At 49.7% G+C, this 15,137-nt stretch overlaps 5 protein-coding genes across 5 annotated transcripts; 2 read left to right on the top strand and 3 right to left on the bottom strand.

The window, feature by feature from the left end:
• Nucleotides 1-1,444: 1,444 nt before the first annotated feature.
• Nucleotides 1,445-3,288, bottom strand: TGME49_240580 (hypothetical protein). The gene is made up of 4 exons (XM_018780608.1): nt 3,128-3,288; nt 2,668-2,922; nt 2,177-2,569; nt 1,445-2,013 (listed from the first exon to the last, which is right to left on the bottom strand). The coding sequence occupies exons 1-4, from the start codon at nt 3,168-3,170 to the stop codon at nt 1,877-1,879; spliced, it is 828 nt and encodes a 275-aa protein (XP_018637609.1). The 5' UTR covers nt 3,171-3,288; the 3' UTR covers nt 1,445-1,876.
• A 1,559-nt stretch (nt 3,289-4,847) lies between these two features.
• Nucleotides 4,848-7,836, bottom strand: POLR2E (DNA-directed RNA polymerase II RPB5). The gene is made up of 7 exons (XM_002366637.2): nt 7,294-7,836; nt 6,990-7,097; nt 6,720-6,801; nt 6,487-6,546; nt 6,161-6,244; nt 5,837-5,911; nt 4,848-5,524 (listed from the first exon to the last, which is right to left on the bottom strand). The coding sequence occupies exons 1-7, from the start codon at nt 7,434-7,436 to the stop codon at nt 5,459-5,461; spliced, it is 618 nt and encodes a 205-aa protein (XP_002366678.1). The 5' UTR covers nt 7,437-7,836; the 3' UTR covers nt 4,848-5,458.
• Nucleotides 7,837-8,003: 167 nt separating this feature from the next.
• TGME49_240600 (chaperonin cpn60, putative) lies at nt 8,004-12,287 on the top strand. Its single transcript, XM_002366638.1, has 10 exons — nt 8,004-8,369; nt 8,576-8,662; nt 8,975-9,196; nt 9,353-9,604; nt 9,819-10,079; nt 10,350-10,564; nt 10,656-10,761; nt 10,887-11,121; nt 11,219-11,314; nt 11,420-12,287. The coding sequence occupies exons 1-10, from the start codon at nt 8,094-8,096 to the stop codon at nt 11,671-11,673; spliced, it is 2,004 nt and encodes a 667-aa protein (XP_002366679.1). The 5' UTR covers nt 8,004-8,093; the 3' UTR covers nt 11,674-12,287.
• Nucleotides 11,359-13,162, bottom strand: TGME49_240610 (hypothetical protein). The gene is made up of 10 exons (XM_002366639.2): nt 12,807-13,162; nt 12,638-12,744; nt 12,515-12,582; nt 12,377-12,460; nt 12,287-12,320; nt 12,188-12,224; nt 12,084-12,127; nt 11,938-12,026; nt 11,845-11,880; nt 11,359-11,787 (listed from the first exon to the last, which is right to left on the bottom strand). The coding sequence occupies exons 1-10, from the start codon at nt 13,088-13,090 to the stop codon at nt 11,758-11,760; spliced, it is 813 nt and encodes a 270-aa protein (XP_002366680.1). The 5' UTR covers nt 13,091-13,162; the 3' UTR covers nt 11,359-11,757.
• Nucleotides 13,163-13,295: 133 nt separating this feature from the next.
• Nucleotides 13,296-14,009, top strand: TGME49_240620 (hypothetical protein; the record flags this gene model as incomplete). Its single annotated transcript, XM_002366640.2, has 7 exons — nt 13,296-13,406; nt 13,468-13,545; nt 13,603-13,615; nt 13,679-13,698; nt 13,754-13,791; nt 13,852-13,913; nt 13,972-14,009. The coding sequence occupies 7 exons, from the start codon at nt 13,296-13,298 to the stop codon at nt 14,007-14,009; spliced, it is 360 nt and encodes a 119-aa protein (XP_002366681.1).
• Nucleotides 14,010-15,137: the final 1,128 nt, after the last annotated feature.

Consider the following 15,137-nt stretch of genomic DNA (forward strand, 5'->3'; position numbering starts at 1 on the left):
ACAGACAGCGCATTTGCGTGCGAGTTTCTGCGATAACAGCTGTAGACTCTCTGTCGTGAAGGAGTCTACTGTGTCTTAACCGATAAGGCCGGAAAACGGTGGAAGAATGCCTCGGTCTTACCTTGTGCTGGACAACGCCGTTCCCGTTGTCGGCGTTGCCGTCAGCGGAGATGGCTGCTGGCGCCATGCTAGCACAGACAAATTAATGTCGTCAGGTACTGACGGTAAATCTCTGCGAAGCAACCGTGCTAAGGTAACTGTCTCACCTATGAGCTGTAACGTTCTCACATGCAGAGTGTAACGGTTTTTTCGGTTCACGACTAGTGCATGGGCTCGTGTGGATTTGTGAAGAATCATGTCATAGAACTACCCGAAAGTGTCATTGTTAACGCAAACGAAGCTAACCGATTCGCATGGGACCTTGTGTACGTGCCTGTGAAACTTTTGTGGTGACGCAGCTTGGAACGTCCAAACGGCTCGGAGCGGATTCACGACCGTACTACAAACGTAGTCGCATGCACTCCAGCATGAGAAAAAAGATCTTTGACAAGTGAATTCGTCTGCGGTGGAAGGTTGGTGTTTACAATATGGGCACCTCATGTTGGTCCAGACAACAACGGCAGAATCCCGTGCATAGTTTTACGACAGCGGCCATGTCACTTCGAGCCGCCCAGATGATCAACTGCCCTTGATGTTGTTGTGCCATAGTGCCACAGTGGCACATCGCTGTTTTATCCAATTGCTGTGGTCGAGTGTTGTTGAGTTTTGCGAAGCCTGTAAGGGAACGACTTACATCCTCTGAACCAAAACGAAAGCTTACCGGAAGGTTTGGCAACCACAAGAAGTGGCACCACGGGTGACTAGTCTGGCGACACGATCGCGGCACCACCGGTTAGTAAATCCTCTCATTTGAGCCAAAAGCAACTAGGGAAAGAATGAAGTGTGTGCTTGAAGAATTTTCCTCTCGGTGAGTGTTGGGATTGGGGGACGTTAACAGGGGCGTGACTCTAGACACGAGAGATCATTGCCGCATTGGAAGCCTCAGGTGGGTAAGAATGAGACATTTTCTTGCATCCGGCATCGATATTGTCTCAAAATGGATAGACAGGACCCTGCTGCATCATTCCATCTCGCAACCTCAGAGGAAATTAAGCAACTTTTTCCCACGAAACATGGAAGAGTCAAGCTTGTCTTTCGTTTCCAGGAACCCGTTACAACAGCAGGCCTTGCACCTCTCTGGCGAAACGATGCGCCAAAGCGTTCGTGCGAAAGAACATGAAGTACGCTGCAACGACAGTCGCCATCATATCTTGTGCGTCAACGGTGGATACTGGCGTGGGACGGAAAACGAGGTTCGCAAGCACCGTCCGTTCACGACGGCCTCTATTTATCACTCACTCTGATACCCAGAGGGAACAACGCAAGTCGGCAAGCAAGTGAATTCCTGAGAGCAGCAGTCAACACTGTAGACACATCGTTCGGCGCAAACCCAACAGGTTGAGTCGAACTAGTCCGGTCAAGCGCATCATTCTTAAACTGTCCCGTTCCATGCGAAGTTCGCAGACGGCCTAGAGCGATTGCCGTCTAGAAATGAGGAGCCGAAAAACGGCAACTAATCAATACATCACCAGTGCGGGGTCTGGACTGGTTTCTAGTGACACTAAGCAAGAGATCAACGGTGGTATAAGCAATGCCAACTGAAACGAAGGCAAGCAAATACCAAAAACGTGGCTACCTGAGGAGCCTTTTGGATGAACGAATCGTCAGAGGGTCTTTTGAAAATAACACCGGTCTACAGGCGAAGAGAAGCCTGAACCGGCCGGCGGAGGATTTCTCAGCGATAAATTCACAAAGGCTGAATCTGTTCTGTTATCCCTCACGAATCGTCGCCCCTGTTACTTCTTCCCGTTTCACCGAGTTTGAGCAAAAGGGAAACCAGCCTAGCTGTCTTCATCAGCCATGTCGCCGCGAATAGAAGTTGGAGTCCGGCAAACGCAAGTCTCTGAACAACAGCTGCAGGAACCATAATTGGGACAACAAATTGTAGTAGATCAAGAGATGGTATTAAAACGGTGCACCTGACAAAACAGAAGGGAACGCCTGCGGAATATCCCATAAATGCCTGCTAGCAGGCTATTACAGCTCCTCAGTTGTCAGGTTAGTCGGTGAAACTCACCTTCACTCATTGAGGAATGCAAAAGCGTCCAGATGTCATTTCCCCCTAGAAACACTGCAGGGGATGTCGACGCCGAGAACAACTGCTCCAGCAACGGTAGGAGAGGAGTGAGGCTTTTCGACGCTCCGTAGATGTAGCTAAGAAGGGATGGAATCCAAGTGAGATGCTCGAAGACAACCCATACGAAGACAATCCGAGATTTGCGTGAGTTGACTGCGGCTAGATACGACACAGCTACCGTAGCGACTGCGTATCGAAATGTCTGGCTTCCTGCGTAAAAAAAAACGAAGTCCTTTGGAAGATACGCAATATCAAGGTGTAACGCTGGCATCTTCCCGTTTTGCCGAACATCTTCAAGCCGGCTCCACATTATCCTAAGAGCGAGGGATAGGCCTGAACAAGCAGCGTAACACGAGAGGCACATACAACAGGCATGCTCCGACGACTTTCATCTCGCGTGCGTTTTGTGTGACTAACTACTTGGCACTCACCTGTCGCGTTGGAGTCTAGCATGGGCCGGCTAGAGTCCTGGGTGGCGAAGTTTGCGAAGTACGAGAGCAGACCGAGCTCCAGTATGAGTAGGTAGTAATTCGGGGTGATCGGTAACCGCGCCATGACTGATCTAGGCAGGCTCGTTCTAGGTAGTGTTGACTTGACATAGGGCGCGATCAGGATGCCAAATGCGCTGGCAAGAGGAGCGTTGACAAGAGTCGAGCGTTCTAGCCTAGCCACGCGAGAAACCGCGACTGAATTACACGCAGCACCGTCATAGGCGGTTCTCACTTGAAACCCACGACAGCTGTGACCTTCTGCAACTACCTCCAGCAGCTCACAAGGGCAGACACCAGACAGTTGCCACCATACACTAGATCAACTGTTGTTCGCCATCGATTCACATCAGTCAGGGAAGTTTGCTAAAATATACAGGAAAACCTCGTGTGAGTGACCGACTTGCAGCAGCACACATTGTAGCGCAGTGAGTCGCCATCTGCATGCTCCAGCGCCTCTTCCTGGTCCAATCCTGGGCACACCCCGACCGCCGCCTTGCCACCCGGTTCTCGTCGGCGCCATCAAAAACTCGGTGTGCTTGGGGACGCGAAGACTCAGAGAGACAACATTCCTCAAAGTCTGTCGTCGTTATGTCTGAATGGATCTGGAAGGGCCTCCTTACGCCAGTACTTCCTACGTTTTGAACAACTCGCATTGTAACACAGAGCAAGTGTGTGGAAGGCTGGAACAGCTGTCGTGTTGAGTCACAACTTCGCGGTGAATGGAGTCTCGCGTTAGGTAGAGGTTAGGAAAGGTTGTGGAAGGACGCAGCAGTCTTTGTCAGAAAACCATCTGACATCGCTTGGGTTCGTCGAGACACAGACGACCAGATTGTTGACTTATCGTCCAGACAGAGGACGACCAGTCACCAGGCAAAGCCTCCTAAATGCCTTCTGACAATCACGTTAACGAAGGGGGGCCAGCTTTGCGCAATGCTCTGGTGCACCGCTGCTCCGCCCTGCTTGTTACCCGGCAGAACACGTAGCCATGTCACGCCACAAATCAAAGAGTATATTGGTGAGGCAGGGAGATCGAAAAACTGTTCCGCAGAGCGACAGTTAACGCAGGTCACACCGTCTTTCTGGGTCCCTGTGCAGTGCTCATAAAGTTGATGTCAGGGCTTTCAGAGAGAGGCCGGACTTCAGGTGAGTCCAAGAGCATAAGAAATTTGTTGGGAGGTCGGTGCAAGCACAGGTGCGAACGTGGAAACTGAGTAACGCGTCTTGTACGATAGCGGCAACCCACGAAGGATGCTCGGCGGCGGATGAACACACCGAGAACAAACTCGTGCCATCTTAGCATGTCCTACGCCCATGTCCCTCCTGCAAGAATCACCAGCAGCTGAGTCGTCTTACCGTCAGTGTTGCGCAGGCGGATGCTATTGCCTCCGCGTTTTCCCACTGTTGGACACTTCGGCTCCCGTCCTTCCACTGTGTTCCGCGGTGTCTTTTGGAAGTGTTAAGTGGCTGCCAGCCTGCCTGGACAAGTCTGTGCTTCGGAACCGCTCGTATGGCAGGGTTGCCTCCTGAGGACCATTAGTGTGCTTTTATCTGTCCAGCCGCGTAGAGCTGCGTGGCTTGGAGGACATCTTCACGATCTATCTGTGCAAGGACGAATTATAGATTTGTGCTGTGTATGATCTCGCTAAGAGGCCACGGCGTTGAGAGACTTCGAAAGTAATGTGACTTGCTCCGCAGCCGTGGAAGCGACCATTCCTCACCTGACAACTTCCAAGAAGCAACCAGCTCCTTAACAAGGAAGCGTTTCGCCAGACAAAGTAATATGCAACGGCGGCATTTCAGGGGGGGCACATGGCGTCCCTCAACTCCTAGCTACTCTTACCAACTCGGGGCGCGGCTCAAGGACGTCCTACGAATTCGGTGTGCACCGTTTCTACCTTTCTGTAAATCTGAGTGCTTGTCTCTAAAGCTTCAATAAACGGGGACGGATATAGCTGGCCGATGAAACCATATCGACATGTTGTGCCTGACGGTGATAGCGGAGCCGGTAGATCCTCTATCTACCTTGTATATACGGCATCACCTGCGAGTCCGCGTAGTTTACTGCATGAACCATACTCTTGCTGTGCGCCCATCAGTGCTGCGATTCTATGGATGCAGAACTCGGGAGAGCTTAAATGTCGACTGTTTCCTTGAAAATTCGCCGCGTTCCGAAGTTTCTTCTCGATACGAAATGCGATTGCTTTTCCGAGGTGCAGGTCCAGCGGCAGGTCCCTCACGAGATCCCTCGGGAAGCCCGAGACGCAGGAGCTGCCACACCGTGCTCATTTGCTGAGTTTCTCATTCTTCGCTGGGCGGTATGTAAACCAAAAACCGGTCACGAGAACTTGCAGTACACGCCTCCATTGGAGAATGTATCACACGTCTACACCGTACAGGAAAACTAGTCTACTCGCTTCCACGACCAGCAGTTTATGCTGATACGTTCAGTGTTATGTATCATCCACCCGTCTCCTGGTCTGGCGGTTTGTATCATGTAACTGTGCCCCAATCTTGAATGTGTTCAGATGGTGCAGCAGTGCGGAAACCTGCCAGCCAAAGGCGTGCACCTTTTGTCTGTCCTGACATCCCAGATACTCATTTTGCCACATCCAAGAAAAACGTACCGTCATAAGACAGGAACCTCAGTCTTTGTGATATCAGTGTAGCTTGGTTTCACAGTAGTAAGCAACTCTCCTTTAAAAATTGACAAATCATCCTTTTGAAAAACACCTCACACAACAAGACGGTAAGTCACGTACCGTCCCGCCGTTTCACTGGGTCGGATGATTTTGACGACCTGCACGAAAAAAAGCAGGAGAGCTCATACAGTATGTCATATCCCCCGTCCGTGGGTTTAGACATCAACCGCATTCAAAGTAAGGTACATCTGAAGCTCAAACACTTCGCCCAGCAATCATCTACTGCAGTTCACAAATCCTGGCTAAGTTAACGATATCACACGGTATCACCTAGCGCTCTCACTCAGTCCTTTGCTGGTTTAAAGAACCGACACAGCAGATACCAAAACAGCAGCGCAGCGAGAAATTCTTGCAGCCTACAAAGCCTCGAGGAAAGAAAATCCTACTGCGACATGGACTGGTAACTGTACCTGTCCACGGGACAAGCCAAAATAGCGTGCAACTGGGTCTGCCGATTGAATCCTTGGAAGCTGAATCTCTTTGACCTGCACTCCACAAACCACCACAGAACCACTGGTGTGGTTTTGCGTTTGCATATATCGTCGCAACATCGACGAAACAAAGCCACTTTCTATTAACCAGTCATGCCACTCCTATCGCTCTAGAAAGCTTCCGCTGCTGTTATCCAGACGGGCTTAAGGCTGCTTCTGAAGCCGTCATGCTCGTGGCCAAAACATCTTACACAAATTCGACACGCAGCTGGATAAAACGAAGCTTGAGTATTCTCGGCTTACTCGATATCTATTGAGGAGATTTTGCTTCTCGTCGTTTGTCAGGGGCACGTGCTTCGGCACTAGCTCATGCTTTGTAATGTTGACCTAAGCAAACAGAACATGGATGGGCTTGTGATCGTCAGTAAGCTGTGTGTCAGTCAGATGAATGGTCGGCATACATACGCCCTGGTCAGCTAGGGCCAGCAAACAACAAGCCCAGAGAATCTTTGTACCAACTTGGTTGCATGCATTTGTGGATGAACACACCGAAGTGTTTTCAAGGACAAGTGTGCTCTAAACCCTGAAAACGATGCCTGCTGCACCAGCCGTTGGATCCGAAATCTTACCAACAACTCCGACTCCATGAAGTTCTCTATAATGTGGCGCGGAGCTGCCTCGCTAATCGCCTGCACATAGCCACAGCAACGACGCCACTCTAACCTTGAAGTTCCAGAAACCTCTCTAGCACTCTGACACAAATGGGAAGTCGGTTGTCCTCAGATGCACGATTGAATGAGCAAGACGATTAACTATACACGCTGACCAGGCATCCACACGCGGGTGCTCCTGAACAACTTACATCTCTGGCGAAGGCTGTCAGGACGTTCTGCGTCACCAAAATCGCCCTCTGTATATTTCTTTCCTCCATTCGCTCCGTAAGCCTGCGAGTGATCAGCACAGATGCAAGCGAATATGCCTGGAAAGCATGATACTGGCGACTACACGGTATCGAAGTAGACACGTAGTGCGCTCAGCCACTAGTGTTCACTCATCATATGCACTGCGATCCAAAAGTCCCGACCGAACACTTCAGCAAATCCGCGGTGCCAACTGTTGGGTTAGGACCTACTCTCTGATCGGCTTCACACCGGTCTTCTTTGTCTCATCGGCAAAGTAGACAATAACCCGATTGTCAGGATCTACTTTGTGTGATGCGATTAAAAGCATTCGCGAACGGCTGTAGACAGTCAGACAGGGAAAATCACAAGAAAACAACGCCGTTCAATTCCTAAACAGCATGACAGCTGCGAACCCATATACGCCACACAGGCCGTCTTCACGCAGCTCGGCTCTTCCTTGGCGGCAGTCAAAAAAGAGACTACATTCAACAGATACGTTTACTCTTCGATTGATTCTTCGTTGCTCCGTCTTACTTGCACTCATTCTCTTTGAATCTCTGCAGAAAATCATTCCACGATTCATTCTTCTCCTGTGCGGACACGATGTAGCCGCGGTCCTGGAGCATGTCACAGCACGTCTTCCGTGCTCGAAATAGTCTTCTTGTGCTGTCCTCCATCTTCTTTCTCAAAGGCAGTCAAGTGTCGAAGGGTCAGTCCAATTTCCTGTTCGTCACAGGACACCCTACTGCTGTTAGTACCGCCTCATCATCCAGCCTCCCCACAAGTTAAACCATGCCCACTGAATCCTCAGCCTCCGCACGGCAGAGTTGCTCCTCCGTACCAGACAGATTGGTTCTTAGAAGTGGTATCGACAACTCTGTTGAATTCAAAACATTCTGGCATTCATTAGAATGACCAGCAAGACTGAACGTTCTACTCGGGTATCGATCTGTGGTGTACCCACGCGCCACGCAGGAATCAATATCGCCACGGTGGATAGTTTGCACCGAAAAAGCGACACGCAAAATGGCACTTCGATAAATTACCGCAAAAACCAGTAGAAGAAACTAAATTTGAGCCCGTTAAGTTTGCGGCGTTCGCCCTTCGACGTTCAACGACTGTTCGCGGAACCGACGGTGAACGCTGAATTGTCGTTACAGGTCTTCGGCTGGCGCACGCGACTTTGCATGCAGAAGCTATGCGACAACGGCCGTCCTGTCTCCAGACACGTCTCCTCGTCGCCCGTGGGAAGAAACTCAAAGCAAAAGGTGTCTCCGCAGCAATGAAGGCACTGCATATTTGACATAGGCGAGACGCTGTTTTCAACGGATTGGATGCTTTTAGAACCAGAGGTTGGCATGATGGTGGCACTTGCATCTTTTGTGCCGTATCCTCTCATTCTCGTAGGATTCGGTATCAGCAGTTTTGCATCATGTTTTCAACTTCCAGCCCCAAATGCTTTTCTTGGCCACTCCCTGTTGCGTTCCCCATCCTCTGAAGGGTCCCACTCTGTCTCGCCTGCCACTGTCCGCGGCAAACATGTTCCACTAGTTATCAATGACAACTATAGAGCCCCTTCGACGCGGCAAGGTTCCCCGTCAACCTTGATGGTGAGCAAACAACCCACAAATACTAACGTCCTTTAGCGGCAGTGGCAAAGAATCAAGCTTTAAATTAGAAAACAAGACGTTCCTTGGTCTGTGGGACTTCTTTTCTGTGACGAAGAAGCAACTTGTCTCTGTTGCATAACTGCTGCCTCAGCGTCATGCTGAGGCAACTGCATTGGTGGTTGTGTGAAATTTGTATGTGTGAGCAGGCACGCAAAGCGAAGAGGCTCATTTTGGCCGATGAATGCCGAAATCAGCTCCTTGAAGGTATCGAAGCTGTGGCTGGAGCAGTTAGGGTAAGCATTATTCCGAAGATGGACTAATATGTGTGGAGGAACTCCGGCTGATGCTCTGTTCTCCGGATGATCAACTCACGCGAAGCCCGGAGTTCTGGGGGACAAGAACGGCCTTGGTTACTAGAATGGTAGATGTGCAGTACTGTGAACCTCCTGCGTAGAGCTATAAGTGTTATTATTGTTCAGAATGACCAGCACACAGCATCAGCCGGCTCGGAGACTGTCGTGAAACAGGCACAGCACGTGTATTCATCATGCCCATGAAGACTAGGTGATTTTTCTCTTGTTCCAGGACGCGTGTGGACTTCACAGGTTACATTGGGACCCCGGGGGCGTAACGTCTTACTGGAGAAAGAATATGGACCGCCAATGATAGTCAACGATGGTGTCACCATCGCAAGAAATATTGAGCTGAAGAGTCGCGCTCACAACGCCGGTGCAAAGTTAGTGCAGGAGGTTGCATCGACTTCGGATGAGTGGGCAGGAGACGGCACATCCTCCACAACTATTCTCACAGCTGAAATAGCACGCCAGGTGAGCACCGTCTCGTGGGACGATTGTCTGGGGCGTCAACGTCAACTCCCGGGTAAACAGTCCACGAAGGAGGAGGGGCCGGAAGAAGCCGGAAGCAGTGCTACGATCGTCAACACGAATTTGTGATCGTGGTCGAGCTGGTTGGTATGCTTTCAGGGTGTGGATCACGTCAACAAAGGTCACAATCCAATTCCCTTGCAACGCGGCATTCAAAGAGCTGCGAAAGTGATGATGGAGGAGGTCAAGCGTTTGGCAAAGCCCGTTGATGGGATGAACGATCTGCTGAATATTGCGACTGTGGCGACTAGTGGCAATGTGGCTATGGGCCAGGTGATAGCTAAGTCGTTCGACAAACTCGGCCGCCATGCTGCTATCGTGTTGGAGGACAACCCCGCCCTTGAGGACACGGTACGCTCACCGAATGTAGCACGCATGCAGATGTGAGAGGAATACGCAGTAAATTGAGATGGTACTGTTTTTGAGACGTCCGATGTCAGGGTGCTTTGCTGTGAACAAGTGTCGCGTGGTGTGGTGGGCGCGTAAGGGAAGAACGTGACGATTCGTATGGCCTCCTGGCGTAAATTTGGCTTCTCTGGTTGTGAGCATGTGTACATGTATACAGCTGGAGTTCACAGAAGGGTATACCTTCGAAAGAGGCTATTCTTCGCCGTACTTCCTCGTCGGAGAGGACCGCGACATTATTGAGTGGCAGAGTCCGTCTATTCTGGTGTGCGACTATAAGATAGAGACAGCTCAAAGCATCCTCCCCATCTTGGAACACTTCGTGCGCACAAAGGCGCCGCTTGTGCTTATTGCGGAAGACTTCGGTCCCGAAGTTTTACAGACGTGCATCATAAACCGGATGCGTCAACTGCTCAAAGTGGTAAGAAATTCTCCGTTATTGCTGTCGACTGGTCTGTTTTTGAATCGGGGTCGTTGATATGGGTGAATATGCATATACTCGTAAATTGTGCTAGTGGTGCCGCACGTACAACACCATACGGCGAGAAAGCCTCCACGGCTTGCGTCAGATACTGTGACAGAGGCCCCCAATGCCATCGTCCTCTACAAAATACATACTGAACCAGAGGAGTAACTCTGTTGACTACGGGAAATCATGCTGTAACCGTGCATGCTGTGAGTAATCTTGCAGGTGACGATACGCGCACCATCATTCGGAGAGCGGCGTAAAGAATACCTGCGAGATATTGCCGTCGCGACTAATGCGCAGCTAATTTCAAGAGATCTGGGCTTACCACTGGAAGATGCCACTGCGACCCATGTTGGTAACGCTGCAAGCATCGTCGTTCGAAAAGATCGCACGTCGATTCTTACAAGGCCAGAGTATCAACCAAGTATAAAGGACAGGTATGAGAGGACGAACGGATTTTCTGCTGCAAACACTGAATGTTTCTTCTTTTACAAACAGAGATGTACTGGAATCGTTTTCCGTTTTCAGGGTTGCCCAGTTGCAAAAGGAGCTCGAGGTGTCGACGTCGAAGTTCGATCGGGAGAAGCTGGGTGAAAGGATTGCAGCTCTGTCCGGCGGTATTGCCCGTATAATGGTGAGACATAGCGTGCCGTGTGCTTTTTTAAAAGAACGAGGGTACGGACTTGCACGGCAACGGATCTGTCGGGTATAGCAAGTACAACGTTTCTCTAAAACTCTTTCTGAAACATATTACTGCAGATCGGTGCGTCGACAGAAACCGAACAGAAGGAGAAGAGGCTTCGGTATGAGGACTCGATCAACGCCGTACGTGCAGCCCTCGAAACTGGCTACGTTCCCGGCGGGGGTGTTACGTACCTGGCCCTTTCCACGGACGAATTTTACAACAAAATAGTTGCGGATATCGAGGCGGCAGCCAAAGCTGAGATGACATGCGACGGAGACGACCCAGTTGGTGCAGCAGCGGAAGTTGTTGGTAAGCGTGTGCCTGATGTTTCCAGATGCTCTGGCGTTTGCCTTTCATGTGGCAAAAGACAACTAGGCTACGTTCCGTTTTTGTCTTTGTTTTGCAGACGAGATGGAAGGAGAAATCGAGCTGCAAAAAGCAGGCGCGAAGATCGTCGTTGATTCCATGAAGTCAATCACCAAACAAATAGCGGACAACGCGGGTAGGAATTTTTTCTGAAATCATAAATAGCTAACAATTGTGCTGTCAGATCTAAGCACTTGATTCTAATGGATTATATTTTGTTTGTCACTGTTTTATCTCATAGGCGTGAATGGAAACAAGGTAGTCCGAGCAATTCTGACGTCAGGGAAACCGTTTGGCTTTGGATGGAATGCAAAGACGAACAAATTCGGGGATATGATCAGCCAAGGTGTTATCGATCCGGCAAAAGTCATCATCTCTGCCATTGAGCATTCAACGTCGGTTGCAGGTCTTGTCTTGACCACCGAAGGCATGATGGTTGAGGAGGAGGAGCCAGAGAAGCATTCACGTGATGTACCAGACATGCCAATGGCATGATGTTCAAATACCGCAGTTAACGAGATTGTCCTGCCTGACAGGGCTTTTTTGTATGCTTATGAGGTGCAGCTGAAAGGTTCGTTTTCATCGAATGTAAATCTCGATCCCGGACACCTGACAGGTGTGTGTCATTTCTGCTGCGAAAAGGAAAGAATGACTGAGGTGACTCACTCCCCAAGATTGATCGAAGGGATCATCTTCTTGTATCTGAATAGTTTTTGAACTTCACTTTCGTCCCCGGGCTCTACCTAACTTGCCGCTTACCGTGCTCCCCAAGCCTACAGTTACATATTCTTGACTGTGCAACACAGCAACATCAATCGGTGCTGCAAATTTCCCTTCTCCAACAGCTCCTACGAAGAATTCGGACGTAACCTGACTGCACAACGTCATGTGACGCGTCATCTAACCTCCACAGACATTTACGGCCTCCTGTTCCATGTCCTGCGAATGGCTGATGGGTCGTTTCATCCTCTGTAGAAAACCAAATACACACAGGTTTGGTGTGCTTTACCGCTCTGCCCAAACGTGAGTGAGCTGTCCATGTTCGCCTGGTCAGGAGGTTGCTGATGTAAATCCGCTGGACCAACGCAAAACGGTAAGGATACATTACCAATGTCCAGCCGCATGAAACCCGTTTCTCCAGCCTAACATCGTTGGAGAATTCCCGGCAGCCGACAGGAAAATACGTTTCCTCACTTACCCATGCATCAATAAAGTGGAAAGTAGCTTTGACACGCAATTCAGTATGAGGTGGCAGTCTTCCGAACTTCTTTGTAACTTCGCCCTACACTGGAGTGGTAAAAGTTTGCTTTTAGATGAAATTGGAATTTCGTAATACCCTTGCAAATTTTCCGAAGCCACCCAGCATGGTTATTCCAGCACATTTCGATACGATATCTCTGGATGCTGGTGAAAAGCATTTATCTCGAAGGATCATTTGCCAAAACAGCAACTGACACACCAGTGTTATCCCAGCCGGTTGCTTCTCCTGAGGAGAGATCCTCCCTCGCAGCGATACGAAACTGCTTAACCCCGTTGACATGCAAGTCGCCCCTCAAGTCAAGAGATCTTGAAAATAATTGTAATGGAGGTCTGCTGTGGAGAGGTAGCAGATCGTGCATGATTCTTACGAGGCAGCGAAGTTCGTGGCAGTCACCGTCATGTTATCTTCCGAATCGACCTCCAGAAGAGGAGATCTACTACTTTCTACAACGAAACGTCCAGAAGAATCCATGCCAATTGCATAGTACGTCTCTTCAGATCCAACGATGATCTGGGAAGGCTGGCCGTCAGCTGATCCGACTCGCAACACAGATACGGTCATTCCGCTTTGAACTGTCGGGGCCACCACAGCAGAAACCGGTGGTGCCCAGGCAAACAACAGGCAGAGGCCTGTCACCGTAGTCAGCTTCATTTTGATGTTTTACACGGGGATTCTAACTCTGCATTCGCTCCCGTGACAACTGCTCTAACTACAGGCAAGGATGATCTCGAGACAACGGTTTCCACGGCAAGAGACGGAGACAGCAGGGAGTACGTACACACAGGTTGTGCCAGTCTACGCTTGGCCACTCTCTCCGAGGCTTTCGCACACAATCGGCTGACCCCAAAGACGCATCATGTTAACAAAAAAAATCAACATGTGTCTGAGAGCATTGTCTGCGGCGTTTTTCTCATTTGTTCTCTGCGTCAGCACCGTCACCGCTGATGTTCGACCGAAATTCATACAGGTAAATTCCTTAACCGTCTTGTTCACCGCCAACCTAATCCTTTAGACGTAATTTTACACAGATTTCCCCTGCCTTTGGTGCTCGGAATCCTCCCCCGTACACCGTCGTTAATATTGTCGCGGAGGCTCGGCTGCCTTCGGTATAGTGACCTCACCTCTTCCCGCTCCAGTCGGAGTATTCATTTGTTGTGCGTTAGGATTTTCTTGAAGGTATGCATCTCAGTTGAACGATTTCCAGGCGGATGCAACGTGACTGAATGCTGACTTGCTCAGAAATGAAGCTTGTCGAAGAGGTAAGATTTGAAAGAAGTACGCCGGAGCTAGATTGCATACCACATGCCTATCAAGAGAAAGGCCCAGAGTCGTTTTCTTGCGGATGTTGACCAGTGAGCAAATACAAGGAAAAGCTATCGTGGGTGCTTGCAAACACAGAAGATACCTTCCAGGAAGGCAAAAGAAGCCTCTCAAGTCTTTCGTTCACTAAAGATAGACAGGCAACGGATCTCCAGTGAGGCACTTTTCCCCGTTTGCCGACTACTACGGAAATGCGTATGTCCTTGTGTCAGGAACCTTGGATGCCATCAGGTCTCAAGTGCTGAATTAGATCTGCTCATCCTTCCAGTTGTAACGAATCTGGATCCCAGCCACATGATCAGGAAAGTTAGTTCTCTCAGACTGCAATCACAAGGGGATTTGGTGAGGTTTGCCTGAGACCATTTCACGGATGTCACGATTAGACAAAGCGGCTAGTGGCTGATGACTGCTCAAACTTCCCGCTTTCCTCCTTTCGACGAGAGATTCCCAGGGGAGTTTGAGTCTCCAAACGCAGCTTGAAACATTATGTAGCAGATGGAGAAGTGAATGCGTTTGTTCTTGTGACACTCATGCTGAATTTAAGTTGCCATGAACGGTTTGACAAGTGATGTTTTCTTAGGGTACCTTTATCAGTCGTTGACTCTTTGAAAGGTCCAAACTGACTCAGGCACACTGGATAAACCGAGTTCATTTCGTGTAGCAGTGTTCTGCGATTCCACTCACATTTGCAGCTCAACTGTTTTTCTTGGCAGCCCAATTTGCATTTGGGTGTATCACTACAGGACAGGGGGAGAATATGAGTCCATAGAAAGCTTAAAGAGCAACAACAGGAAAGGATAGCCCCCTGGGTCGTCCCCCAACTTCTGAATCTAGGGGATTTTTTTCTCTCTCAACGACCTGGACTGGGATGAGCATATACGTGGGCCTGCGGTACTATCATGCCTTCCGTGGAGCTCTCTTTGTTTCGCTCTAGTGCGTGCCAGGGCTGGGAATCTAATTCGTCAAGCAGTATTCATAGCTAATGCTTTATCTTCTTCCGTTTCCTCGAGGGTATTGCCTAGAATTTCTTCGGTCGCACAAACCATCTCGATGCTTCTTTGTTCTGTGCCTCTGTCTGCTTGGTAAAAAGAATGTTCAGTGTCGAGGCCTATGGCATCGACTCGATGTTTCACCCAATCATACTATAATCTCACTGGGAGGAAATCCCTTCACCGAATGTAGACATTGGGTGGCGGCTGCAGAGAGCAATCACATTTTTGGAAAAGGGTGAGTGGTCGTAGATGCTGAGAGTGCAAGTTAAGCGTGTCACCGATCAAGCACACTGTCCATGTGACTTCTTCCTCTGCGGACTTGAAGCGTAGCTCACCCTGCTGATGGCGCCGGAAGATACGTTAGTCAAGTACTTCCCACGACACAG

The sequence above is a fragment of the Toxoplasma gondii genome, chromosome VI, assembly GCF_000006565.2.
Source record: "Toxoplasma gondii ME49 chromosome VI, whole genome shotgun sequence".
Lineage (NCBI taxonomy): Eukaryota > Apicomplexa > Conoidasida > Eucoccidiorida > Sarcocystidae > Toxoplasma > Toxoplasma gondii.

Coding starts and splice junctions, on each gene's coding strand:
- TGME49_240580 (XM_018780608.1), bottom strand. CDS start 3,170: ATGCAGATGGCGACTCACTGCGCTACAATGTGTGCTGCTGCAA. Junction 2,923..3,127: donor TACAATGTGTGCTGCTGCAA/GTCGGTCACTCA, acceptor CGTGTAATTCAG/TCGCGGTTTCTCGCGTGGCT. Junction 2,014..2,176: donor GCATTCCTCAATGAGTGAAG/GTGAGTTTCACC, acceptor TGGTTCCTGCAG/CTGTTGTTCAGAGACTTGCG.
- POLR2E (XM_002366637.2), bottom strand. CDS start 7,436: ATGGAGGACAGCACAAGAAGACTATTTCGAGCACGGAAGACGTGCTGT. Junction 6,245..6,486: donor TCATGGAGTCGGAGTTGTTG/GTAAGATTTCGG, acceptor CTGTTTGCTTAG/GTCAACATTACAAAGCATGA. Junction 5,525..5,836: donor TTGGCTTGTCCCGTGGACAG/GTACAGTTACCA, acceptor TTTTTCGTGCAG/GTCGTCAAAATCATCCGACC.
- TGME49_240600 (XM_002366638.1), top strand. CDS start 8,094: ATGCTTTTAGAACCAGAGGTTGGCATGATGGTGGCACTTGCATCTTTT. Junction 9,605..9,818: donor ACCCCGCCCTTGAGGACACG/GTACGCTCACCG, acceptor ACATGTATACAG/CTGGAGTTCACAGAAGGGTA. Junction 10,080..10,349: donor TGCGTCAACTGCTCAAAGTG/GTAAGAAATTCT, acceptor GTAATCTTGCAG/GTGACGATACGCGCACCATC.
- TGME49_240610 (XM_002366639.2), bottom strand. CDS start 13,090: ATGAAGCTGACTACGGTGACAGGCCTCTGCCTGTTGTTTGCCTGGGCA. Junction 12,745..12,806: donor GCCACGAACTTCGCTGCCTC/GTAAGAATCATG, acceptor ATTATTTTCAAG/ATCTCTTGACTTGAGGGGCG. Junction 12,027..12,083: donor GGCCGTAAATGTCTGTGGAG/GTTAGATGACGC, acceptor AATTCTTCGTAG/GAGCTGTTGGAGAAGGGAAA.